The sequence below is a fragment of the Salmo salar genome, chromosome ssa03, assembly GCF_905237065.1.
Source record: "Salmo salar chromosome ssa03, Ssal_v3.1, whole genome shotgun sequence".
Taxonomy (NCBI): Eukaryota; Metazoa; Chordata; class Actinopteri; order Salmoniformes; family Salmonidae; genus Salmo; species Salmo salar.
This window is the reverse complement of record NC_059444.1, coordinates 88199344-88227241: the sequence shown is the minus strand read 5'-3', so window position 1 is coordinate 88227241 and position 27898 is coordinate 88199344. Positions and strand designations below refer to the sequence as shown.

At 45.1% G+C, this 27898-nt stretch overlaps 1 protein-coding gene across 3 annotated transcripts in view; it reads right to left on the bottom strand.

Moving 5' to 3' along the window:
* The window catches only part of LOC106602068 (Usher syndrome type-1G protein homolog), a 46832-nt gene extending 21207 nt beyond the window's left edge, over window positions 1-25625 (bottom strand). For all 3 annotated transcript variants that reach the window (XR_006769266.1, XR_006769265.1, XM_014194525.2), the window contains exon 1: window positions 25323-25625. Coding sequence is in view for 1 of the 3 variants with exons in the window: in XM_014194525.2 (XP_014050000.2) it covers window positions 25323-25486 (164 nt within the window). In the remaining 2 variants the exon portion in view is untranslated. The remainder of the gene's footprint in view (window positions 1-25322) is intronic.
* Window positions 25626-27898: the final 2273 nt, after the last annotated feature.

Here is a 27898-nt window from a genome sequence, read left to right as displayed (position 1 = left end):
GGTCAGGTAGGGTTAGGCTGGGTCAGGTAGGGTCAGGTAGGACTAGGATCAGGTAGGGTCAGGTAGGGTTAGGGTCGGGTAGAGCTAGGATCAGGTAGGGTTAGGATCAGGTAGGTTTAGGGTCAGGTAGGGTTAGGGTCAGGTAGGGTTAGGACTAGGATCAGGTTGGGTTAGGGTCAGGTAGGGTTAGGGTCAGGTAGGGTTAGGGTCAGGTAGAGGTAGGACTAGGGTCAGGTAGGGTTAGGGTCAGGTAGGGGTAGGACTAGGATCAGGTAGGGTTAGAACTAGGATCAGGTAGGGTTAGGGTCAGGTAGGGTCTGGTAAGGGTAGGTTTAGGATCAGGTAGGGTTAGGGTCAGGTAGGGTCTGGTAAGGGTAGGTTTAGGATCAGGTAGGGTTAGGGTCAGGTAGGTTTAGGGTCAGGTAGGGTTAGGGTCAGGTAGGACTAGGATCAGGTAGGGTTAGGGTCAGGTAGGGTCTGGTAAGGGTAGGTTTAGGGTCAGGTAGGGTTAGGGTCAGGTAGGTTAGAACTAGGATCAGGTAGGGTTAGGGTCAGGTAGGGTTAGGGTCAGGTAGGACTAGGATCAGGTAGGGTTAGGGTCAGGTAGGGCTAGGTCGGTAGGGTCAGGTGGGGTTAGGGTCAGGTAGGGTTAGGGTCAGGTAGGGGTAGGTCTAGGGTCAGGTAGGGTTAGGGTCAGGTAGGGTTAGGACTAGGGTCAGGTAGGGTTAGGGTCAGGTAGGGCTAGGACTAGGATCAGGTAGGGTTAGGGTCAGGTAGGGCTAGGACTAGGATCAGGTAGGGTTAGGGTCAGGTAGGGGTAGGACTAGGATCAGGTAGGGTTAGGGTCAGGTAGGGATAGGGTTAGGGTCAGGTAGGGTTAGGACTAGGGTCAGGTAGGGTTAGGACTAGGGTCAGGTAGGGTTAGGGTTAGGTAGGGTCAGGTAGGGTTAGGGTCAGGTAGGGGTAGGACTAGGGTCAGGTAGGGTTAGGGTCAGGTAGAGGTAGGACTAATGTCAGGTAGGGTTAGGGTCAGGTAGGACTAGGATCAGGTAGGGTTAGGACTAGGATCAGGTAGGGTTAGGGTCAGGTAGGGTTAGGGTCAGGTAGGACTAGGATCAGGTAGGCTTAGGGTCAGGTAGGGTTAGGGTCAGGTAGGTTTAGGATCAGGTAGGTTTAGGATCAGGTAGGTTTAGGATCAGGTAGGGTTAGGGTCTGGTAGGGGTAGGACTAGGGTCAGGTAGGGTTAGGGTTAGGGTCAGGTAGGGTTAGGACTAGGGTCAGGTAGGGTTAGGACTAGGGTCAGGTAGGGTCAGGTAGGACTAGGATCAGGTAGAGTTAGGGTCAGGTAGGGTTAGGGTCAGGTAGGGGTAGGACTAGGGTCAGGTAGGGGTAGGGTCAGGTAAGGGTAGGGTCAAGTAGGGATAGGGTCGTAGGGTTAGGGTCAGGTAGGGTCTGGTAAGGGTAGGTTTAGGATCAGGTAGGGTTAGGGTCAGGTAGGGTCTGGTAAGGGTTAGGTTTAGGATCAGGTAGGGTTAGGGTCAGGTAGGGTTAGGGTCAGGTAGGGTTAGGACTAGGATCAGGTTGGGTTAGGGTCAGGTAGGGTTAGGGTCAGGTAGAGGTAGGACTAGGGTCAGGTAGGGTTAGGGTCAGGTAGGGGTAGGACTAGGATGAGGTAGGGTTAGAACTAGGATCAGGTAGGGTTAGGGTCAGGTAGGACTAGGATCAGGTAGGGTTAGGGTCAGGTAGGGTTAGGGTCAGGTAGGGTCTGGTAAGGGTAGGTTTAGGATCAGGTAGGGTTAGGGTCAGGTAGGGTCTGGTAAGGGTAGGTTTAGGATCAGGTAGGGTTAGGGTCAGGTAGGTTTAGGATCAGGTAGGGTTAGGGTCAGGTAGGGTTAGGGTCAGGTAGGGTCTGGTAAGGGTAGGTTTAGGATCAGGTAGGGTTAGGGTCAGGTAGGGTCTGGTAAGGGTAGGTTTAGGATCAGGTAGGGTTAGGGTCAGGTAGGGTCTGGTAAGGGTAGGTTTAGGATCAGGTAGGGTTAGGGTCAGGTAGGGTAAGGATCAGGTAGGGTTAGGGTCAGGTAGGGCTAGGACTAGGATCAGGTAGGGTTAGGGTCAGGTAGGGCTAGGACTAGGATCAGGTAGGGTTAGGGTCAGGTAGGGCTAGGACTAGGATCAGGTAGGGTTAGGGTCAGGTAGGGGTAGGACTAGGATCAGGTAGGGTTAGGGTCAGGTAGGGATAGGGTTAGGGTCAGGTAGGGTTAGGACTAGGGTCAGGTAGGGTTAGGACTAGGGTCAGGTAGGGTTAGGGTTAGGTAGGGTCAGGTAGGGTTAGGGTCAGGTAGGGGTAGGACTAGGGTCAGGTAGGGTTAGGGTCAGGTAGAGGTAGGACTAATGTCAGGTAGGGTTAGGGTCAGGTAGGACTAGGATCAGGTAGGGTTAGGACTAGGATCAGGTAGGGTTAGGGTCAGGTAGGACTAGGATCAGGTAGGCTTAGGGTCAGGTAGGGTTAGGGTCAGGTAGGTTTAGGGTCAGGTAGGGTTAGGATCAGGTAGGTTTAGGATCTGGTAGGGGTAGGGTCTGGTAGGGGTAGGACTAGGGTCAGGTAGGGTTAGGGTTAGGGTCAGGTAGGGTTAGGACTAGGGTCAGGTAGGGTTAGGACTAGGGTCAGGTAGGGTTATCAGGTAGGATTAGGGTCAGGTAGGGGTCTAGGGTCAGGTAGGGTTAGGGTCAGGTAGGGGTAGGGTCAGGTAGGGGTAGGGTCAGATAGGGTTAGGGTCAGGTAGGGTCTGGTAAGGGTAGGTTTAGGATCAGGTAGGGTTAGGGTCAGGTAGGGTCTGGTAAGGGTTAGGTTTAGGATCAGGTAGGGTTAGGGTCAGGTAGGGTTAGGGTCAGGTAGGGTTAGGGCTAGGATCAGGTTGGGTTAGGGTCAGGTAGGGTTAGGGTCAGGTAGAGGTAGGACTAGGGTCAGGTAGGGTCAGGGTCAGGTAGGGGTAGGACTAGGATGAGGTAGGGTTAGAACTAGGATCAGGTAGGGTTAGGGTCAGGTAGGGTTAGGGTCAGGTAGGACTAGGATCAGGTAGGGTTAGGGTCAGGTAGGGTTAGGGTCAGGTAGGGTCTGGTAAGGGTAGGTTTAGGATCAGGTAGGGTTAGGGTCAGGTAGGGTCTGGTAAGGGTAGGTTTAGGATCAGGTAGGGTTAGGGTCAGGTAGGTTTAGGATCAGGTAGGGTTAGGGTCAGGTAGGGTTAGGGTCAGGTAGGGTCTGGTAAGGGTAGGTTTAGGATCAGGTAGGGTTAGGGTCAGGTAGGGTCTGGTAAGGGTAGGTTTAGGATCAGGTAGGGTTAGGGTCAGGTAGGGTCTGGTAAGGGTAGGTTTAGGATCAGGTAGGGTTAGGGTCAGGTAGGACTAGGATCAGGTAGGGTTAGGGTCAGGTAGGGTCTGGTAAGGGTAGGTTTAGGATCAGGTAGGGTTCGGGTCAGGTAGGGTTAGGGTCAGGTAGGGTTAGGACTAGGGTCAGGTAGGGTTAGGACTAGGGTCAGGTAGGGTTAGGACTAGGATCAGGTAGGGTTAGGGTCAGGTAGGACTAGGATCAGGTAGGGTCAGGATCAGGTAGGGTTAGGGTCAGGATCAGGTAGGGTTAGGGTCAGGTAGGGGTAGGATCAGGTAGGGTTAGGGTCAGGTAGGACTAGGATCAGGTAGGGTTAGGGTCAGGTAGGGTTAGGGTCAGGTAGGGTTAGGACTAGGGTCAGGTAGGGTTAGGGTCAGGTAAGACTAGGGTCAGGTAGGGGTAGGGTCAGGTAGGGTTAGGGTCAGGTAGGGTCTGGTAAGGGTAGGTTTAGGATCAGGTAGGGTTAGGGTCAGGTAGGGTCTGGTTAGGGTTAGGGTCAGGTAGGGTTAGGGTCAGGTAGGGTCTGGTAAGGGTAGGTTTAGGATCAGGTAGGGTTAGGGTCAGGTAGGGTTAGGGTCAGGTATGGTTAGGACTAGGATCTGGTTGGGTTAGGGTCAGGTTGGGTTAGGGTCAGGTAGGGTCAGGTAGAGGTAGGACTAGGGTCAGGTAGGGTTAGGGTCAGGTAGGGTAGGACAAGGGTCAGGTAGGGTTAGAACTAGGATCAGGTAGGGTTAGGGTCAGGTAGGACTAGGATCAGGTAGGGTTAGGGTCAGGTAGGGTTAGGGTCAGGTAGGGTCTGGTAAGGGTAGGTTTAGAATAAGGTAGGGTTAGGGTCAGGTAGGTTTAGGGTCAGGTAGGGTTAGGACTAGGATCAGGTTGGGTTAGGGTCAGGTTGGGTTAGGGTCAGGTAGGGTTAGGGTCAGGAAGAGGTAGGACTACGGTCAGGTAGGGTTAGGGTCAGGTAGGGGTAGGACTAGGATCAGGTAGGGTTAGAACTAGGATCAGGTAGGACTAGGATCAGGTAGGGTTAGGGTCAGGTAGGGTTAGGGTCAGGTAGGGTCTGGTAAGGGTAGGTTTAGGATCAGGTAGGGTTAGGGTCAGGTAGGTTCTGTTAAGGGTAGGTTTAGGATCAGGTAGGGTTAGGGTCAGGTAGGTTTAGGATCAGGTCGGGTTAGGGTCAGGTAGGGTCTGGTAAGGGTAGGGTCAGGTAGGGTTATGGTAAGGTAGCGATAAGTATAGGGTAGGGTTAGGGTCAGGTAGGGCTGGGATCAGGTAAGGTTTAGGGTCTGGAACGGGTTAAGGTCAGGTAGGGGTAGGACTAGGGTCAGGTAGGGTTAGGACTAGGATCAGGTAGGGTTAGGGTCAGGTAGGACTAGGATCAGGTAGGTTTAGGGTCAGGTAGGGTTAGGGTCAGGTAGGGTCTGGTAAGGGTAGGTTTAGGATCAGGTAGGGTTAGGGTCAGGTAGGGTCTGGTAACGGTAGGTTTAGGATCAGGTAGGGTTAGGGTCAGGTAGGTTTAGGATCAGGTAGGTTTAGGATCAGGTAGGGTTAGGGTCAGGTAGGGGTAGGACTAGGGTCAGGTAGGGTTAGGGTCAGGTAGGGTTAGGGTCAGGTAGGGGTAGGACTAGGATCAGGTAGGGTTAGGGTCAGGTAGGACTAGGATCAGGTAGGGTCTGGTAAGGGTAGGTTAGGGTTAGGGTCAGGTAGGGTACACTCTCTTTGGATAATTCATTCCAATCATTTTAAAGTTAACAGCAGGTATTTTGCATGTAAGTTTAAGTATTTTGATATCTTCACAAATCTACAAAACAGCCGTTTTACATCCTGGCACAAAATGTATTTGGGAAAATCTACAGATAGAATTTCTTTTTTTTAGGTTTAGGATCAGGTAGGGTTAGGATCAGGTTTAGGATCAGGTAGGGTTAGGGTCAGGTAGGGGTTGGACTAGGATCCGGTAGGGTTAGGGTCAGGTAGGGTTAGGGTCAGGTAGGGTTACAACTAGGGTCAGGTAGGGTTAGGACTAGGATCAGGTAGGGTTAGGGTCAGGTAGGACTAGGATCAGGTAGGGTTAGGGTCAGGTAGGGTTAGGACTAGGATCAGGTTGGGTTAGGGTCAGGTAGGGTTATGGTAAGGTAGCGCTAAGTATAGGGTAGGGTTAGGGTCAGGTAGGGCTAGGATCAGGTAAGGGTTAGGGTCTGTAAGGGTTAGGGTCTGTAAGGGTTAGGGTCTGTAAGGGTTAGGGTCTGTAAGGGTAGGGCTAGGGTCTGGTAGGGGTAGGTTTAGGATCAGGTAGGGTTAGGTAGGGTTAGGGTCAGGTAGGGTTAGGGTCAGGTAGGGTTAGGGTCAGGTAGGGGTAGGACTAGGGTCAGGTAGGGTTAGGTAGGGTTAGGGTCAGGTAGGGGTAGGGTCAGGTAGGGGTAGGGTCAGGTAGGGTCAGGTAGGACTAGGGTCAGGTAGGGTTAGGGTCAGGTAGGGTTAGGTAGGGGTAGGACTAGGGTCAGGTAGGGTTAGGGTCAGGTAGGTTTAGGATCAGGTAGGGTTAGGGTCAGGTAGGGTTAGGGTCAGGTAGGGGTAGGACTAGGGTCAGGTAGGGTAAGGGTCAGGTAGGGGTAGGACTAGGGTCAGGTAGGGGAAAGGTCAGGTAGGGTAGGACTAGGGTCAGGTAGGGTTAGGATCAGGTAGAGTTAGGGTCAGGTAGGGTTAGGGTCAGGTAGGGGTAGGACTAGGGTCAGGTAGGTTTAGGGTCAGGTAGGGGTAGGGTCAGGACTAGGGTCAGGTAGGGTTAGGGTCAAGTAGGACTAGGGTCAGGTAGGGTTAGGACTAGGGTCAGGTAGGGTTAGGACTAGGGTCAGGTAGGGTTAGGACTAGGGTCAGGTAGGGTTAGGACTAGGGTCAGGTAGGGTTAGGGTCAGGTAGGGGTAGGACTAGGGTCAGGTAGGGGTAGGGTCAGGTAGGGATAGGACTAGGGTCAGGTAGGGTTAGGGTCAGGTAGGGTTAGGGTCAGGTAGGGGTAGGACTAGGGTCAGGTAGGTTTGGGGTCAGGTAGGGTTAGGGTCAGGTAGGGGTAGGACTAGGGTCAGGTAGGGTTAGGGTCAGGTAGGGGTAGGGCTAGGGTCAGGTAGGGTTAGGGTCAGGTAGGAGTAGGACTAGGGTCAGGTAGGGGTAGGACTAGGATCAGGTAGGGTTAGGGTCAGGTAGGGTTAGGGTCAGGTAGGGATAGAGTCAGGTAGGGTTATGGTCAGGTAGGGGTAGGGAGGACTAGGGTCAGGTAGGGTTAGGACTAGGGTCAGGTAGGGTTATGGTCAGGTAGGGGTAGGACTAGGGTCAGGTAGGGTTAGGGTCAGGTAGGGTTAGGGTCAGGTAGCGGTAGAACTAGGGTCAGGTAGTGTTAGGGTCAGGTAGGGCTAGGGTCAGGTAGGGCTAGGGTCAGGTAGGGGTAGGGCTAGGGTCAGGTAGGGTTAGGGTCAGGTAGGGGTAGGGCTAGGGTCAGGTAGGGTTAGGGTCAACGGTCAGGTAGGGGTAGAGTCAGGTAGGGTTAGGGTCAGGTAGGGGTAGGACTAGGGTCAGTTAGGGTAGGGTTAGGGTCAGGTAGGGTTACGGTCAGGTAGGGGTAGGACTAGGATCAGGTAGGGTTAGGGTCAGGTAGGGGTAGGGCTAGGGTCAGATGGGTCAGGTAGGTTTAGGGTCAGGTAGGGGTAGGGCTAGGATCAGATAGGGTTAGGGTCAGGTAGGGTTAGGGCTAGGGTCAGGTAGAGTTAGGGTCAGGTAGGGGTAGGACTAGGATCGGGTAGGTTTAGGGTCAGGTAGGGTTAGGGTCAGGTAGGGGTAGGACTAGGGTCAGGTAGGGTTAGGGTCAGGTAGGACTAGGATCGGGTAGGTTTAGGGTCAGGTAGGGTTAGGGTCAGGTAGGGGTAGGACTAGGATCAGGTAGGGTTAGGGTCAGGTAGGGGTAGGACTAGGGTCAGGTAGGGTTAGGGTCAGGTAGGGGTAGGACTAGGGTCAGGTAGGGTTAGGGTCAGGTAGGGGTAGGGTCAGGTAGGGGTAGGACTAGGGTCAGGTAGGGGTAGGGTCAGGTAGGGCTAGGGTCAGGTAGGGCTTGGGTCAGGTAGGGCTTGGGTCATTCTGTTCTATTAAGAATATGTATCACAGTTTAACTTTTGAGTTACAAGAGTACTTTTCTTCATTAAATCTTTATTTGTCAAAATGCAAATAAAGATTTTTTTCTCTCATTTTGGATTATCAGCGTCTTTTGGGGCTCTTTTTTGTCCAGTCTCCTGCTAAATGTTTAGGGGTGCAAATGTATGTGCAAAGGGAGAGCACAGAGGACCGTGCTCTACCAACTGGTCTACAGAGGACCGTGCTCTACCAACTGGTCTACAGAGGACCGTGCTCTACCAACTGGTCTACAGAGGACCGTGCTCTACCAACTGGTCTACAGAGGACCGTGCTCTACCAACTGGTCTACAGAGGACCGTGCTCTACCAACTGGTCTACAGAGGACCGTGCTCTACCAACTGGTCTACAGAGGACCGTGCTCTACCAACTGGTCTACAGAGGACCGTGCTCTACCAACTGGTCTACAGAGGACCGTGCTCTACCAACTGGTCTACAGAGGACCGTGCTCTACCAACTGGTCTACAGAGGACCGTGCTCTACCAACTGGTCTACAGAGGACCGTGCTCTACCAACTGGTCTACAGAGGACCGTGCTCTACCAACTGGTCTACAGAGGACCTTGCTCTACCAACTGGTCTACAGAGGACCATGCTCTACCAACTGATCTACAGAGGACCGTGCTCTACCAACTGGTCTACAGAGGACCGTGCTCTACCAACTGGTCTACAGAGGACCGTGCTCTACCAACTGGTCTACAGAGGACCATGCTCTACCAACTGGTCTACAGAGGACCGTGCTCTACCAACTGGTCTACAGAGGACCTTGCTCTACCAACTGATCTACAGAGGACAGTGCTCTACCAACTGAACAACAGAGGACCGTGCTCTACCAACTGGTCTACAGAGGACCGTGCTCTACCAACTGGTCTACAGAGGACCGTGCTCTACCAACTGATCTACAGAGGACCGTGCTCTACCAACTGGTCTACAGAGGACCGTGCTCTACCAACTGATCTACAGAGCACCATGCTCTACCAACTGAACTACAGAGGACCGTGTTCTACCAACTGGTCTACAGAGGACCGTGCTCTACCAACTGGTCTACAGAGGACCGTGCTCTACCAACTGAGCTACAGAGGACCGTGCTCTACCAACTGGTCTACAGAGGACCATGCTCTACTAACTGAGCTACAGAGGACCAGCTATTTGATGATACATAATGGCTATTATGCAATTACAGCTACAGTTGTTAGACATTACATGATTTTACACATCCGTCACTCTTCTCTGGGCACCTTTTACTGCAGGTCATAACCCAATAATAACACATGATAACCCCTGTTCACCTAAAATATGATAAGAATGGAATGGAATTGAAAAGGGCTCTGGACACTGTCCTCAGTATCCTGACTATGCTTGTTGTTACATCATAGAATGACAGATTGTTGCTCCCTACTGCTACTGTTTCACTATCCACTATAAATCCACTGTACATTCACTATAAATCCACTATAAATCCACTGTAAATCTGCCAGGCCTGTATTTAAGCTGCAAACCCAATAAAGTTGTCAGACATTGAAATTATCTCCCTGGATCTCAAGGGTGCTGCTGTCTAGTAGTCACTGATGTTGTGAGAAACTATGGTGACTATGAAAGTATTTTTAGTACCAAATGTCACGCACACTTTTTCATGGTGTTAGAATTGCTGTTTATCATAATCAGTGAGCGATAGGTACAGTACACATTTAGTGTAGTAAATGTTTTATAAGCTGTATACTGTGGGAATTCCTAGAACTAGGTTTGTTATCAGTTACTTTATCACCACACTGTCTAAGTGGACCCGCCGTTGTGTTACCTTGTGTTCATTTTCCCTGAACAAAATGGTGGAATGCACAGAGGACTAATGAACCACATCAAACCTAATTGGGCATTTGCTTACATGATATTTGTGTTCCTGAAATGCACACAAGGCCCACTTAGTCTGTGTGAGAGAACGAGAGATCGGACTATGCCTGGCAAAAGCAGACACACTGACAGAGAGAGAGGGAGAGAGAGAGAGACACAGAGACAGAGAGAGAGAAAAAATTAAACCAAACACATGTGGCCCTTTCACTGCTTGAATACCTCGGTCCCATGGCATTACCCTGGCACCCACAGAAAAAACATGATGAACAGCCTCAGTGATTGAACAAAAAGGACACCTGACCTTTTCGGCAATGGGAGCTTATAGAGCAGCCTCCAGCTATAATCTGCCATGCTCTCAGCCCCCACAACCCCCTGCCACTGATGCCCCTTCACTCCCGCTAAGCTCCTGATCTGCCTAACTTCCTTGACACTGAGGGTGTACAGTGCATTGCCCCCCACCTCCGCAAACTTCCCCAGGATCGGAGTGTTAAAAGTCAGTACGTCCTCCGGACCTTCCTGCCAGTCCCTAGTGTCTGCTGTCACTTGCAGTGGTGGAAACGGTGGCTTAGGCAGCACCACCTGGACCTCCCCATGACTCTCTCCAGCAGCCCCAGAGACGTGAGTCCTGCCTGCTGTGCCAATCCTCCAGCAGCCTCGGAGACGTGAGTCCTGCCTGCTGTGCCAATCCTCCAGCAGCCTCGGAGACGTGAGTCCTGCCTGCTGTGCCAATCCTCCAGCAGCCTCGGAGACGTGAGTCCTGCCTGCTGTGCCAATCCTCCAGCAGCCTCACAGACGTGAGTCCTGCCTGCTGTGCCAATCCACCAGCAGCCGTAGGTCAGCTAGTTTCTTGATGCCATTAAACATCCCTGCAGGGTGGCTGAACGACCTTAAAGGGATCTGTGGGTGGTGGAAGATGGCCTTCCATGGCCCATGCACCACACCCCCTTCTCGTGTGGGCCTTGGCAGTTGCCAGGCCCTCAGTACTAGAGTGTAAAAGTCTAAGACCCCTGCTGTGTTCGGCCTCTCCGGCCTCATGAGGAGAAGCTGCCGGTCCAGCCCTAAATTGCCAGCCCTCCTCAACAGAGCACATGCTAGTTCCCTCCAGCCATCATCAGTGTGGTATAGTCTCTGTGCCACTTTGAATCAGATGGCTGCCACCCTGCTCTCCAGGTCCATGAGGCCTTGTCCCCCCTCCTGGACAGGCAGCAGACCCCCGGGGCCGTTGAGAACGGTCAATTTATGTCATAGGGACGATGCCACCAAGTTGTTGATGATCAGCACCCTCCCTCTGTATGACACTTGGTAGAGGAGCCACCTCCACTTGTGAAACTCCCTCCCAGTTCTTCCTGACCCACCCCTCCAAACCCAGAAACACCCCAAGAATACTGAGCCCTTCACAGACCCACTGCAACCCCCCCTGGAAGCTGCCCTGTCCCTCCATGCCCCACATAACAGAGCCTCACTCTTGCCCCAGTTTACCTTAACCGAAGATGCCCCGTCGTACACTCTCAAACTAGACCCCGTAGGTCGTGCTCATCCCTAATCATCTCTGAGACGTCAGCAGCGTATGCTGATACTGCTACACCTGTCCCCAACCCTGTCTGGCACACACACTGCCCACAGCCTCCTGTGTAGCAGGCCCAGAAGTTCCTCAATAGCAAGCGTGCATAGCTGCCCCGATAGAGGACATCCCTGGAAAATGTCCCGCCCTACCCAGACTGGCCTACCCAGACTGGCCTACCCAGACTGGCCTACCCAGACTGTCCCCACAGAACAACGCTACAGGCCTCCAGTTCTTTAGGTCACTCAAGCCACCCACCAACAGCTTAGTTGCAACTCCCCTGACGCACTCACGCAAAACAAGTCCTGTCCAATTCACTTTTTATAAAAGTCCACAGGCAGACCATCGACCAGCGGGGCGCGACCAGAGGCCATCTTAGAGATGGCGGCCGAGAGTTTGTGAAACGTCCGGGGAAAAATCAATTGAATTTCTCTGAGTTTGGGAATGTCCGTAAGCAGAACCTGAGAACACACAGGAGTTACACACCTGGCAGGCTGCCTCATCTCCCCACAATAGAAGTTACACAATTTTTCAACCCAAAGAGGAAAGAGCTGGAAGCATCCATCCTTCTCAACATGGAACATCTAGCTCATACAAGTGCTCCTTTTGCTTTCATCTGAAAGAAAACACCCAGCGTAGTTCAGATTATCTAGCAGCCGGCCCTACCTTGCCCCACCAGCTCAGCCTCCACCTCACTTATGAACCTCTCAAGCTCCCCAATACTCTCCTGGACTGAAAGCTGAATACTGCTGACAGAACAGCTGAATCTGGGCTTTCCCTATGTCCCACCACTGACTGAGAGACTCCGCTGTCCCCGCCCCACCTACCAAAAGCCTTGGAAGCTTGAGCAAAAGGTGGCATCTTGTAAGAACTTCACGTGTAATTTCCAATAGGACGCCTGACAGGGCCCTGGTGAAACAGATAACTGAGCCATGGAAAGATAAGGGTCTGAAACCCCAGCTGGGAGTACAGAGGCCCTCACCAGTCTATTGCTCTGATGCTTGATGGTATAAGTATGATCCTCACCCTACCCCCAACCACCTTCAGCCACGGATACTACTTTGCGGTGGGATACTTAGTTCTCTATGTGTCCACTGTCATTACAATCTCCCCCCAACACAAGGTATGTGTGAAAACCCCTGTCTTAAACACAATAAACAGGACCCCCCTTTCCCAACACATATTAGGTGCATACACTTATGGAGAGAGAGAGAAAGAAATAGAGATTAGAGAGAATCCCCAAAACTTTTGCTAATTAATCACTTTGCTAATGGGCTTCTTTCTCTGGACAGGAATGGAAACCAGGTCAGCCAGAAACACATTGAAGAGAGCTTTGTGTACTCCAGAGTACACAATTATTGGCAACCCGTGATAAAGATGAGCAAAAAAAGACTGTATAAAATAAATAATACAACTACTGAGTTATATTGTACGCTCAATAAAATTGCGAAATGTTTACACATCTATTTTTATCACATGTTAAACAAAATCTCTTTCTCTGATCAATTGTATTAGTAAATAATATAATTTACCCTTTTTTTTTGCATACAATATATCTCAGTATTTGTATTATTTCATACAGTCTTTAAAAAAAATCTTTATCAAGGAAGCCATAGGTTTTGAACCTGACGTTATCTAAACAGGCTCATTGGCCACTGGTCATTTGCACTGATTGTCCCAAATTAGATGTATTCATTTTCTATATGATCTGAATTAATTTTATAGCTACTGACATATTACATACATGGAAACTAAGTGACATTGTCTGTCTATAAAAATGCATTACACTTTACACGTTTTTACTGAAAGAAGAAATAGCATGATGACATGTGTGATGAGTTGTCCATTGTTGCGTCACATAACTCTGACCTGCACAATAACCAGTAAAGTAACATTCTAAATCTAGAATTCTAATCTCCCTGTCTGATGTTCTGATGTTTTTTCAAGAAGAAATGTTAAGCTGAGGAGAGGATACAACAACAGCCTTAACTGATCATGGTAGGCTTCCTTTTTTGGCAAACATTTATGTTGCTAGGATATGATTACAGTATTATGACACTTTTATGCTTAATTGAAAAACAGTGACATAATAACTAAGCAGTAGCTTGCTCATTGGTTAGTCTATAGTTGGAGCCAGTAGTCCCTCCACAAAGAAAGTAGGGCGAGGCCAAATCGATCAATGCACATCGTCACGTCAACAAAACATCAGATCCAATGTGATATTTTTTTAGGGTATTTGGAAGTTTTATTGACAGATATAGAATATGAGATGAGTGATACAGTAGTGTACAGAGTGACTGGTAGAACGGGGGATTGAACCGCTGCCTCAGGGCACTGCTAGGGGCCCTATGTGACTTTAAATGGCACAAAGTCTGGAACAATCAACCTACTCAGTTAATAGTCTATCAATGGAAAGGTTCATGATTAAACTGGTCTACCCAGCTAGGCTATATCCTCGTGGCTGACCGTAGCAATGCCAGTCAATATATGTCTGGGGGTATTTGGGGAAAAGGAGAAGGCAATTTTTGTTCTAACCAAATGAACAATAGATATATTATTTTCTATTCTATGATATTCTATTCCATGATATTCTATTCTGTTCTATTATATGATATTCTATTCTATGATGTATTCTATTTTATGATATTATATTCTATGATATTCTATTCTATTATATGATATTCTATTATATGATCTGATATTCTATGATATTCTATGATATTCTATTATGATATTCTATGATATTCTACACTGCTCAAAAAAATAAAGGGAACACTTAAACAACACAATGTAACTCCAAGTCAATCACACTTCTGTGAAATCAAACTATCCACTTAGGAAGCAACACTGATTGACAATAAATTTCACATGCTGTTGTGCAAATGGAATAGACAACAGGTGGAAATTATGGGCAATTAGCAAGACACCCCCAATAAAGGACTGGTTCTGCAGGTGGGGACCACAGACCACTTCTCAGTTCCTATGCTTCCTGGCTGATGTTTTGGTCACTTTTGAATGCTGGCGGTGCTTTCACTCTAGTGGTAACATGAGACGGAGTCTACAACCCGCACAAGTGGCTCAGGTAGTGCAGCTCATCCAGGATGGCACATCAATGCGAGCTGTGGCAAGAAGGTTTGCAGTGTCTGTCAGCGTAGTGTCCAGAGCATGGAGGCGCTACCAGGAGACAGGCCAGTACATCAGGAGATGTGGAGGAGGCCGTAGGAGGGCAACAACCCAGCAGCAGGACCGCTACCTCTGCCTTTGTGCAAGGAGGAGCAGGAGGAGCACTGCCAGAGCCCTGCAAAATGACCTCCAGCAGGCCACAAATGTGCATGTGTCTGCTCAAACAGTCAGAAACAGACTCCATGAGGGTGGTATGAGGGCCCGACGTCCACAGGTGGGGGTTGTGCTTACAGCCCAACACCGTGCAGGACGTTTGGCATTTGCCAGAGAACACCAAGATTGGCAAATTCGCCACTGGCGCCCTGTGCTCTTCACAGATGAAAGCAGGTTCACACTGAGCACGTGACAGACGTGACAGAGTCTGGAGATGCCGTGGAGAACGTTCTGCTGCCTGCAACATCCTCCAGCATGACCGGTTTGGCGGTGGGTCAGTCATGGTGTGGGGTGGCATTTCTTTGGGGGGCCGCACAGCCCTCCATGTGCTCGCCAGAGGTAGCCTGACTGCCATTAGGTACCGAGATGAGATCCTCAGACCCCTTGTGAGACCATATGCTGGTGCGGTTGGCCCTGGGTTCCTCCTAATGCAAGACAATGCTAGACCTCATGTGGCTGGAGTGTGTCAGCAGTTCCTGCAAGAGGAAGGCATTGATGCTATGGACTGGCCCGCCCATTCCACAGACCTGAATCCAATTGAGCACATCTGGGACATCATGTCTCGCTCCATCCACCAACGCCACGTTGCACCACAGACTGTCCAGGAGTTGGCAGATGCTTTAGTCCAGGTCTGGGAGGAGATCCCTCAGGAGACCATCCGCCAACTCATCAGGAGCATGCCCAGGCGTTGTAGGGAGGTCATACAGGCACGTGGATGCCACACACACTACTGAGCCTCATTTTGACTTGTTTTAAGGGCATTACATCAAAGTTGGATCAGCCTGTAGTGTGGTTTTCCACTTTAATTTTGAGTGTGACTCCAAATCCAGACCTCCATGGGTTGATAAATTGGATTTCCATTGATTATTTTTGTGTGATTTTGTTGTCAGCACATTCAACTATGTAAAGAAAAAAGTATTTAATAAGATTATTTATTTCATTCAGATCTAGGATGTGTTGTTTAAGTGTTCCCTTTATTTTTTTGAGCAGTATATTATATGATATTCTATTATATGATATTCTATTCTATGGTATTCCAAAACACAGAAAATATATACTGTCCAATAAAACTACAGGAAATGTTCACAGTAGGTAGGCCTCTCTACAGTATACACTATTAGTGTGGTCAGTGTGGTGGTGGTATTGGTGACCTTTTACTTGTTTACCCTGAGCCAAAACAGTTCATTCCTATGGAACAAACATACATGACTTCAATAAATCCTCACTGACCACCACCTAGGCATTATGGGTGTGGCTAACCTGCCACAGACAAAGAACAAACTAAAGACCAGTAGACTACTGTTACTTTATTCATCCTGCATCCTGAATCAGTCAGTAGGCTAATGTTACTTTATTTATCCTGCATCCTGAATCAGTCAGTAGACTACTGTTACTTTATTTATCCTGCATCCTGAATCAGTCAGTAGGCTACTGTTACTTTATTCATCCTGCATCCTGAATAAGTCAGTAGACTACTGTTACTTTATTTACCCTGCATCCTGAATCAGTCAGTAGGCTACTGTTACATTATTTATCCTGCATCCTGAATCAGTCAGTAGGCTACTGTTACTTTATTCATCCTGCATCCTGAATCAGTCAGTAGGCTACTGTTACTTTATTTATCCTGAATCAGTCAGTAGGCTACTGTTACTTTATTTATCCTGAATCAGTCAGTAGGCTACTGTTACTTTATTTATCCTGCATCCTGAATCAGTCAGTAGGCTACTGTTACTTTATTCATCCTGCATCCTGAATCAGTCAGTAGGCTACTGTTACTTTATTTATCCTGAATCAGTCAGTAGGCTACTGTTACTTTATTTATCCTGAATCAGTCAGTAGACTACTGTTACTTTATTCATCCTGCATCAGTCAGTAGGCTACTGTTACTTTATTCATCCTGCATCAGTCAGTAGACTACTGTTACTTTATTTATCCTGAATCAGTCAGTAGGCTACTGTTACTTTATTTATCCTGAATCAGTCAGTAGGCTACTGTTACTTTATTTATCCTGAATCAGTCAGTAGGCTACTGTTACTTTATTTATCCTGAATCAGTCAGTAGGCTACTGTTACTTTATTTATCCTGCATCCTGAATCAGTCAGTAGGCTACTGTTACTTTATTTATCCTGAATCAGTCAGTAGGCTACTGTTACTTTATTTATCCTGCATCCTGAATCAGTCAGTAGGCTACTGTTACTTTATTTATCCTGCATCCTGAATCAGTCAGTAGGCTACTGTTACTTTATTTATCCTGCATCCTGAATCAGTCAGTAGGCTACTGTTACTTTATTTATCCTGCATCCTGAATCAGTCAGTAGGCTACTGTTACTTTATTTATCCTGCTCCTGAATCAGTCAGTAGGATACTGTTACTTTATTCATCCTGCATCCTGAATCAGTCAGTAGGCTACTGTTACTTTATTTATCCTGCATCCTGAATCAGTCAGTAGGCTACTGTTACTTTATTCATCCTGCATCCTGAATCAGTCAGTAGGCTACTGTTACTTTATTTATCCTTCATCCTGAATCAGTCAGTAGTCTACTGTTACTTTATTTATCCTGCATCCTGAATCAGTCAGTAGGCTACTGTTACTTTATATATCCTGCATCCTGAATCAGTCAGTAGACTACTGTTACTTTATTCATCCTGCATCCTGAATCAGTCAGTAGGCTACTGTTACTTTATTCATCCTGCATCCTGAATCAGTCAGTAGACTACTGTTACTTTATTTATCCTGCATCCTGAATCAGTCAGTAGGCTACTGTTACTTTATTTATCCTGCATCCTGAATCAGTCAGTAGGCTACTGTTACTTTATTCATCCTGCATCAGTCAGTAGACTACTGTTACTTTATTCATCCTGCATCCTGAATCAGTCAGTAGGCTACTGTTACTTTATTCATCCTGCATCCTGAATCAGTCAGTAGGCTACTGTTACTTTATTCATCCTGCATCCTGAATCAGTCAGTAGGCTACTGTTACTTTAATTATCCTGCATCCTGAATCAGTCAGTAGGCTACTGTTACTTTATTTATCCTGCATCCTGAATCAGTCAGTAGGCTAATGTTACTTTATTCATCCTGCATCCTGAATCAGTCAGTAGGCTAATGTTACTTTATTCATCCTGCATCCTGAATCAGTCAGTAGGCTACTGTTACTTTATTTATCCTGCATCCTGAATCAGTCAGTAGGTTACTGTTACTTTATTCATCCTGCATCAGTCAGTAGACTACTGTTACTTTATTTATCCTGAATCAGTCAGTAGGCTGCTGTTACTTTATTCATCCTGAATCAGTCAGTAGTCTACTGTTACTTTATTTATCCTGCATCAGTCAGTAGGCTACTGTTACTTTATTTATCCTGAATCAGTCAGTAGGCTACTGTTACTTTATTTATCCTGAATCAGTCAGTAGGCTACTGTTACTTTAATTATCCTGCATCCTGAATCAGTCAGTAGGATACTGTTACTTTATTTATCATCAATCAGTCAGTAGGCTACTGTTACTTTATTTATCCTGAATCAGTCAGTAGGCTACTGTTACTTTATTTATCCTGAATCAGTCAGTAGGCTACTGTTACTTTATTTATCCTGAATCAGTCAGTAGGCTACTGTTACTTTATTTATCCTGCATCCTGAATCAGTCAGTAGGCTACTGTTACTTTATTTATCCTGCATCCTGAATCAGTCAGTAGGCTAATGTTACTTTATTCATCCTGCATCCTGAATCAGTCAGTAGGCTACTGTTACTTTATTTATCCTGCATCCTGAATCAGTCAGTAGCCTACTGTTACTTTATTTATCCTGCATCCTGAATCAGTCAGTAGGCTACTGTTACTTTATTCATCCTGCATCCTGAATCAGTCAGTAGGCTACTGTTACTTTATTCATCCTGCATCCTGAATCAGTCAGTAGGCTACTGTTACTTTATTTATCCTGCATCCTGAATCAGTCAGTAGGCTAATGTTACTTTATTCATCCTGCATCCTGAATCAGTCAGTAGCCTAATGTTACTTTATTTATCCTGCATCCTGAATCAGTCAGTAGGCTAATGTTACTTTATTTATCCTGCATCCTGATTCAGTCAGTAGCCTAATGTTACTTTATTTATCCTGCATCCTGAATAAGTCAGTAGACTACTGTTACTTTATTTATCCTGAATCAGTCAGTAGTCTACTGTTACTTTATTTATCCTGCATCAGTCAGTAGTCTACTGTTACTTTATTTATCCTGTATCCTGAATCAGTCAGAAGGCTACTGTTACTTTATTTATCCTGAATCAGTCAGTAGGCTACTGTTACTTTATTTATCCTGCATCCTGAATCAGTCAGTAGTCTACTGTTACTTTATTCATCCTGCATCCTGAATCAGTCAGTAGGCTACTGTTACTTTATTTATCCTGCATCCTGAATCAGTCAGTAGGCTAATGTTACTTTATTTATCCTGCATCCTGAATCAGTCAGTAGCCTAATGTTACTTTATTTATCCTGCATCCTGAATAAGTCAGTAGGCTAATGTTACTTTATTTATCCTGCATCCTGAATCAGTCAGTAGGCTACTGTTACTTTATTCATCCTGCATCAGTCAGTAGACTACTGTTACTTTATTTATCCTGCATCAGTCAGTAGTCTACTGTTACTTTATTTATCCTGCATCAGTCAGTAGGCTACTGTTACTTTATTTATCCTGAATCAGTCAGTAGGCTACTGTTACTTTATTTATCCTGAATCAGTCAGTAGGCTACTGTTACTTTATTTATCCTGCATCCTGAATCAGTCAGTAGGCTACTGTTACTTTATTTATCCTGAATCAGTCATTAGGCTACTGTTACTTTATTTATCCTGAATCAGTCAGTAGGCTACTGTTACTTTATTTATCCTGCATCCTGAATCAGTCAGTAGGCTACTGTTACTTTATTTATCCTGAATCAGTCAGTAGGCTACTGTTACTTTATTTATCCTGAATCAGTCAGTAGGCTACTGTTACTTTATTTATCCTGAATCAGTCAATAGGCTACTGTTACTTTATTTATCCTGAATCAGTCAGTAGGCTACTGTTACTTTATTTATCCTGCATCCTGAATCAGTCAGTAGGCTACTGTTACTTTATTTAACCTGAATCAGTCAGTAGGCTACTGTTACTTTATTAATCCTGCATCCTAAATCAGTCAGTAGGCTACTGTTACTTTATTTATCCTGCATCCTGAATCAGTCAGTAGGCTACTGTTACTTTATTTATCCTGCATCCTGAATCAGTCAGTAGGCTACTGTTACTTTATTCATCCTGCATCCTGAATCAGTCAGTAGGCTACTGTTACTTTATTTATCCTGCATCCTGAATCAGTCAGTAGGCTACTGTTACTTTATTTATCCTGCATCCTGAATCAGTCAGTAGGCTACTGTTACTTTATTTATCCTGCATCCTGAATCAGTCAGTAGGCTACTGTTACTTTATATATCCTGCATCCTGAATCAGTCAGTAGGCTACTGTTACTTTATTCATCCTGCATCCTGAATCAGTCAGTAGGCTACTGTTACTTTATTCATCCTGCATCCTGAATCAGTCAGTAGACTACTGTTACTTTATTTATCCTGCATCCTGAATCAGTCAGTAGGCTACTGTTACTTTATTTATCCTGCATCCTGAATCAGTCAGTAGGCTACTGTTACTTTATTCATCCTGCATCAGTCAGTAGACTACTGTTACTTTATTCATCCTGCATCCTGAATCAGTCAGTAGGCTACTGTTACTTTATTCATCCTGAATCAGTCATTAGGCTACTGTTACTTTATTTATCCTGAATCAGTCAGTAGGCTACTGTTACTTTATTTATCCTGAATCAGTCAGTAGGCTACTGTTACTTTATTTATCCTGAATCAGTCAGTAGGCTACTGTTACTTTATTAATCCTGCATCCTGAATCAGTCAGTAGGCTACTGTTACTTTATTTATCCTGCATCCTGAATCAGTCAGTAGGCTACTGTTACTTTATTTATCCTGCATCCTGAATCAGTCAGTAGGCTACTGTTACTTTATTTATCCTGAATCAGTCAGTAGGCTACTGTTACTTTATTAATCCTGCATCCTGAATCAGTCAGTAGGCTACTGTTACTTTATTTATCCTGCATCCTGAATCAGTCAGTAGGCTACTGTTACTTTACTTATCCTGCATCCTGAATCAGTCAGTAGGATACTGTTACTTTATTCATCCTGCATCCTGAATCAGTCAGTAGGCTACTGTTACTTTATTTATCCTGCATCCTGAATCAGTCAGTAGGCTACTGTTACTTTATTCATCCTGCATCCTGAATCAGTCAGTAGGCTACTGTTACTTTATTTATCCTGCATCCTGAATCAGTCAGTAGGCTACTGTTACTTTATTTATCCTGCATCCTGAATCAGTCAGTAGGCTACTGTTACTTTATATATCCTGCATCCTGAATCAGTCAGTAGGCTACTGTTACTTTATTCATCCTGCATCCTGAATCAGTCAGTAGGCTACTGTTACTTTATTTATCCTGCATCCTGAATCAGTCAGTAGGCTACTGTTACTTTATTTATCCTGCATCCTGAATCAGTCAGTAGGCTACTGTTACTTTATTCATCCTGCATCAGTCAGTAGACTACTGTTACTTTATTCATCCTGCATCCTGAATCAGTCAGTAGGCTACTGTTACTTTATTCATCCTGCATCCTGAATCAGTCAGTAGGCTACTGTTACTTTATTCATCCTGCATCCTGAATCAGTCAGTAGGCTACTGTTACTTTAATTATCCTGCATCCTGAATCAGTCAGTAGGCTACTGTTACTTTATTTATCCTGCATCCTGAATCAGTCAGTAGGCTAATGTTACTTTATTCATCCTGCATCCTGAATCAGTCAGTAGGCTAATGTTACTTTATTCATCCTGCATCCTGAATCAGTCAGTAGGCTACTGTTACTTTATTTATCCTGCATCCTGAATCAGTCAGTAGGTTACTGTTACTTTATTCATCCTGCATCAGTCAGTAGACTGCTGTTACTTTATTTATCCTGAATCAGTCAGTAGGCTGCTGTTACTTTATTCATCCTGAATCAGTCAGTAGTCTACTGTTACTTTATTTATCCTGCATCAGTCAGTAGCCTACTGTTACTTTATTTATCCTGAATCAGTCAGTAGGCTACTGTTACTTTATTTATCCTGAATCAGTCAGTAGGCTACTGTTACTTTAATTATCCTGCATCCTGAATCAGTCAGTAGGCTAATGTTACTTTATTTATCCTGAATCAGTCAGTAGGCTACTGTTACTTTATTTATCCTGAATCAGTCAGTAGGCTACTGTTACTTTATTTATCCTGAATCAGTCAGTAGGCTACTGTTACTTTATTTATCCTGAATCAGTCAGTAGGCTACTGTTACTTTATTTATCCTGCATCCTGAATCAGTCAGTAGGCTAATGTTACTTTATTCATCCTGCATCCTGAATCAGTCAGTAGGCTACTGTTACTTTATTTATCCTGCATCCTGAATCAGTCAGTAGCCTACTGTTACTTTATTTATCCTGCATCCTGAATCAGTCAGTAGGCTACTGTTACTTTATTCATCCTGCATCCTGAATCAGTCAGTAGGCTACTGTTACTTTATTCATCCTGCATCCTGAATCAGTCAGTAGGCTACTGTTACTTTATTTATCCTGCATCCTGAATCAGTCAGTAGGCTAATGTTACTTTATTTATCCTGCATCCTGAATCAGTCAGTAGCCTAATGTTACTTTATTTATCCTGCATCCTGAATAAGTCAGTAGGCTAATGTTACTTTATTTATCCTGCATCCTGATTCAGTCAGTAGGCTACTGTTACTTTATTCATCCTGCATCAGTCAGTAGACTACTGTTACTTTATTTATCCTGAATCAGTCAGTAGTCTACTGTTACTTTATTTATCCTGCATCAGTCAGTAGGCTACTGTTACTTTATTTATCCTGAATCAGTCAGTAGGCTACTGTTACTTTATTTATCCTGCATCCTGAATCAGTCAGTAGGCTACTGTTACTTTATTTATCCTGAATCAGTCAGTAGGCTACTGTTACTTTATTTATCCTGCATCCTGAATCAGTCAGTAGTCTACTGTTACTTTATTCATCCTGCATCCTGAATCAGTCAGTAGGCTACTGTTACTTTATTTATCCTGCATCCTGAATCAGTCAGTAGGCTAATGTTACTTTATTTATCCTGCATCCTGAATCAGTCAGTAGCCTAATGTTACTTTATTTATCCTGCATCCTGAATAAGTCAGTAGGCTAATGTTACTTTATTTATCCTGCATCCTGAATCAGTCAGTAGGCTACTGTTACTTTATTCATCCTGCATCAGTCAGTAGACTACTGTTACTTTATTTATCCTGAATCAGTCAGTAGTCTACTGTTACTTTATTTATCCTGCATCAGTCAGTAGGCTACTGTTACTTTATTTATCCTGAATCAGTCAGTAGGCTACTGTTACTTTATTTATCCTGAATCAGTCAGTAGGCTACTGTTACTTTATTTATCCTGCATCCTGAATCAGTCAGTAGGCTACTGTTACTTTATTTATCCTGAATCAGTCATTAGGCTACTGTTACTTTATTTATCCTGAATCAGTCAGTAGGCTACTGTTACTTTATTTATCCTGCATCCTGAATCAGTCAGTAGGCTACTGTTACTTTATTTATCCTGAATCAGTCAGTAGACTACTGTTACTTTATTTATTCTGCATCCTGAATCAGTCAGTAGTCTACTGTTACTTTATTTATCCTGCATCCTGAATCAGTCAGTAGGCTAATGTTACTTTATTTATCCTGCATCCAGAATCAGTCAGTAGGCTACTGTTACTTTATTCATCCTGCATCAGTCAGTAGACTACTGTTACTTTATTTATCCTGCATCCTGAATCAGTCAGTAGGCTACTGTTACTTTATTTATCCTGCATCCTGAATCAGTCAGTAGGCTACTGTTACTTTATTTATCCTGCATCCTGAATCAGTCAGTAGGCTACTGTTACTTTATTTATCCTGCATCCTGAATCAGTCAGTAGGCTACTGTTACTTTATTCATCCTGCATCCTGAATCAGTCAGTAGACTACTGTTACTTTATTTATCCTGCATCCTGAATCAGTCAGTAGGCTACTGTTACTTTATTTATCCTGCATCCTGAATCAGTCAGTAGGCTATGCTCTCCTCTTTCATGTGTTATTATGGCACACCCCTCTAGCACTACTGGTGCTGCACCTTGCTACTGAACTTACTAGCCCTACCTAATGTTACAGACCTTTAATACTAGCCCTACGTAATGTTACAGACCTTTAATACTAGCCCTTCCTAATGTTACAGACCTTACCTAATGTTACAGACCTGACCTAATGTTACAGACCTGACCTAATGTTACAGACCTTTAATACTAGCCCTACCTAATTTTACAGACCTTACCTAATGTTACAGACCTGACCTAATGTTACAGACCTTTAATACTAGCCCTACCTAATGTTACAGACCTTTAATACTAGCCCTACCTAATGTTACAGACCTTTAATACTAGCCCTACCTAATGTTACAGACCTTTAATACTAGCCCTACGTAATGTTACAGACCTTTAATACTAGCCCTTCCTAATGTTACAGACCTTACCTAATGTTACAGACCTGACCTAATGTTACAGACCTTTAATACTAGCCCTACCTAATGTTACAGACCTTACCTAATGTTACAGACCTGACCTAATGTTACAGACCTTTAATACTAGCCCTACCTAATGTTACAGACCTTTAATACTAGCCCTACCTAATGTTACAGACCTTTAATACTAGCCCTACCTAATGTTACAGACCTTTAATACTAGCCCTATGTAATGTTACAGACCTTTAATACTAGCCCTTCCTAATGTTACAGACCTTACCTAATGTTACAGACCTGACCTAATGTTACAGACCTTTAATACTAGCCCTACCTAATGTTACAGACCTTTAATACTAGCCCTACCTAATGTTACAGACCTTTAATACTAGCCCTACGTAATGTTACAGACCTTTAATACTAGCCCTACGTAATGTTACAGACCTTTAATACTAGCCCTACCTAATGTTACAGACCTTTAATACTAGCCCTACCTAATGTTACAGACCTGACCTAATGTTACAGACCTGACCTAATGTTACAGACCTTTAATACTAGCCCTACCTAATGTTACAGACCTGACCTAATGTTACAGACCTTTAATACTAGCCCTACCATTTCAGACCTTTATACTAGCCCTACCTATGTTAAGACCTTTAATATAGCCCTATAATGTTACAGACCTTTAATACTAGCCCTACGTAATGTTACAGACCTTTAATACTAGCCCTACCTAATGTTACAGACCTTTAATACTAGCCCTACGTAATGTTACAGACCTGACCTAATGTTACAGACCTGACCTAATGTTACAGACCTTTAATACTAGCCCTACCTAATGTTACAGACCTGACCTAATGTTACAGACCTTTAATACTAGCCCTACGTAATGTTACAGACCTTTAATACTAGCCCTACGTAATGTTACAGACCTGACCTAATGTTACAGACCTTTAATACTAGCCCTACCTAATGTTACAGACCTGACCTAATTATACAGACCTTTAATACTAGCCCTACCTAATGTTAGAGACCTGACCTAATTATACAGACCTTACCTAACGCTACAGATCTTACTAGACCGGACCTAATTCCTACAGAAGTGTTGCGTTCCCTAGGAGAATATACATAAACTACACAGAGCACTGCATGAGGGGGTAGGCTAGCTAGTACAGGTTGGCTATAGAATAACTATTTAACACAGGGGGAACTTTACCGATCGTATCTATCCATGATAAAAGTGCGCATCAATACTTCAATGTCTACCAAACACAATATTATTAACCACACGATATATGGACACTGTATCTATCCTTAATTACTGAACGAGTTGAGCAAAAGGAATACAACATTCCACACGTGACGAAAAGTACATTTTCAGTTCTTAAAAGCCTACTTACCCTCTGCCCACGATAAGTCGCAGAGCCTCCAAGTTGCCATGATAAGCGGCCCATAACGTCGGTGTCATGCCATCTTCATCCGGCGCGTTCAAGTCCTTCCGCGTAGCCTCTTTCAGCAGGTCCAGGTAGCCATCCCGGGCCGCCTTGTGATACCTGTCATTCATGGTATCAACGGGCCCTCGACTCCATTGCTCTCGGTGGTCATCTACCCATCTCTCGGTCTAAATGGCAGGCACCACAGGCTAGAGTTCCACTGCCAGCCTCCGCCTGTGTTTCATTGTAAGCAAGCGCCGTGCCTCTGGTCCGGAATGTTATTGTGGCGTATGCGGTTGCAGTGACGGCCGCGCGAGCCGAGAGGGAACGCGCATTTGGTATCCAGGGGCTGTCGCGGCAGGGCTGTTATTAGGTTGTCTGGTCCACAGTAATATCATTGTTCTGGTCTACATGATGTGCACAAAATGCACGGAGCCTAATATAAATGTGAATGAATATAGAAAAATAAAGAAAAAAGCTTGGAATATATAGGCCTTCTTTAAAAATAACTTCAAGTTCAATATTCATATTCTACACATGCAGCCTATACACTCTTAGAAAAAGGGTTCCAAAAGGGTTCTTTGGCTGTCGCCATGGCAGAGTCCTTTTTGTGTCCCGGGTAGAACAATTTTTGGTTCCACAGAGGGTTCTAAATGGAACCCAAAAGGGTTCAACCTGGAACCAAAAAGGGCTCTTCAAAAGGGTTTTCCTATTGGGACAGCCAAAGTACCATTTGGTGTTCTAGATAGTGCTTAGGAGTGCAGGTATTCATTTTCAATAGCCATTTAGAGTCTGTTGAAATGTTGATTCCTGCATAGAACGACATAACATTTGATATGCTTTTAAACATTTCATGCGCCATTATAAAGGCTCATACACGTTATACCTCATTATAACAGCAGTCTGCCAGTGTTACTGAACAGACCATCATATCCACTGACTCATCATTAAAGGTGTGATGGTATGATTTAAGTTTTGATGAGCACATCACAATATGATGAGCCATGTTGTGACAGTGATATACTAAAATGTTAAAAGGTGTCTTTCTAAGCAGAAGCTTGTTATACGTCCACATGAGTGTTCTTTTGATAAATAATTAAAAACACTCCCTATGTGTGCACATATAACAGAGCATGTTGTTTCTCATAGATGTTTGACATTTATGACTGTCTGTACATTGGTGTTGTTGTCTGTAAATCAGGCTGTGGTTGGGGACGGCTATAAAAGCCATGAGGGACACGGCTCTCCCAGGCACTCTGAACCTGATCACACACACCTCCCACAAGGTAAGCAGCTGCTCAGGCATCCTCATATTGATCATCAATGTATTGATTTATAGGTATAAGATTGACTGAGTGAACTTAATCCTGAGTCTAATTAACTCAGATTTTTATGTTGTTCATAGAACTCAAAAACATGCTTTATCAAATCAAATTGTATTTGATATGAAAGGTGTAGACCTTACAGTGAAATGCTTACTTACAAGACCTTAACCAACAATGCAGTTTTGAGAATACCTAAAAAAATATAATAATAAACGTAACAAATTATTAAAGAGCAGCAGTAAAATAACAATAGCTAGACTATATACAGGGGGTACCGGTACAGAGTCCATGTGCGGGGGCACCGGTTAGTCGAGGTAATTGAGGTAATATGTACATGTAGGTATAGTTATTAAAGTGACTATGCATAGTTAATAACAGAGAGCAGCAACAGATTAAAAGGGGGGGTTGCAATGCAAATAGTCTGAGTAGCCATTTGATTAGATGTTCAGGAGTCTTACGGCTTAGGGCCTTCCTCTGACATCGCCTGGTATAGAGGTCCTGGATGGCAGGAAGCTTGGCCCCAGTGATGTACTGGGCCGTACGCACTACCCTCTGTGCCTTGTGGTCGGAGGCCGAGCAGTTGCCGTACCAGGCAGTTATGCAACCCGTCAGGATGCTCTTGATGGTGCAGCTGTAGAACCTTTTGAGGATCTGAAGACCCATGCCAAATCTTTTCAGCCTCCTGAGGGGGAATAGGTTTTGTTGTGCGCTCTTCATGACTGTCTTGGTGTGCTTGGACCATGTTAGTTTGTTGGTGATGTGGACGCCAAGGAACTTGAAGCTCTCGACCTGCTCCACTACAATCCCATCGATGAGAATGGGGGCGTGCTCGGTCCTCCTTTTCCTGTAGTCCACAATCATCTCCTTTGTCTTGGTTATTTATTTTTTCATTTGTGTGTACTTAAATGAAGTAACTCAGTAACTCATAGTGTCTGACACTCTTATTGACCTGTTAGATAAATAATTCAGTCAAGTTCAGGAAACCAATTGCTTTTGATAAACTGAGCAAATAATACCGGGCACTGCAGCCTTTTCTCACCATTAGTGTGTTTACCAGACTGCCACTCTAATGCGTTTGTATTGAGATGGTGTGGATGGCTGTAATCAATTCATAGAATGTCAATCTGACCAATTGGAACCCCATTCATAAGCATCCAATTAAATTGATACTATCACAAGTAACCTAGTAGTCTGAGTGCCACTCTCTTTAGCTAACAT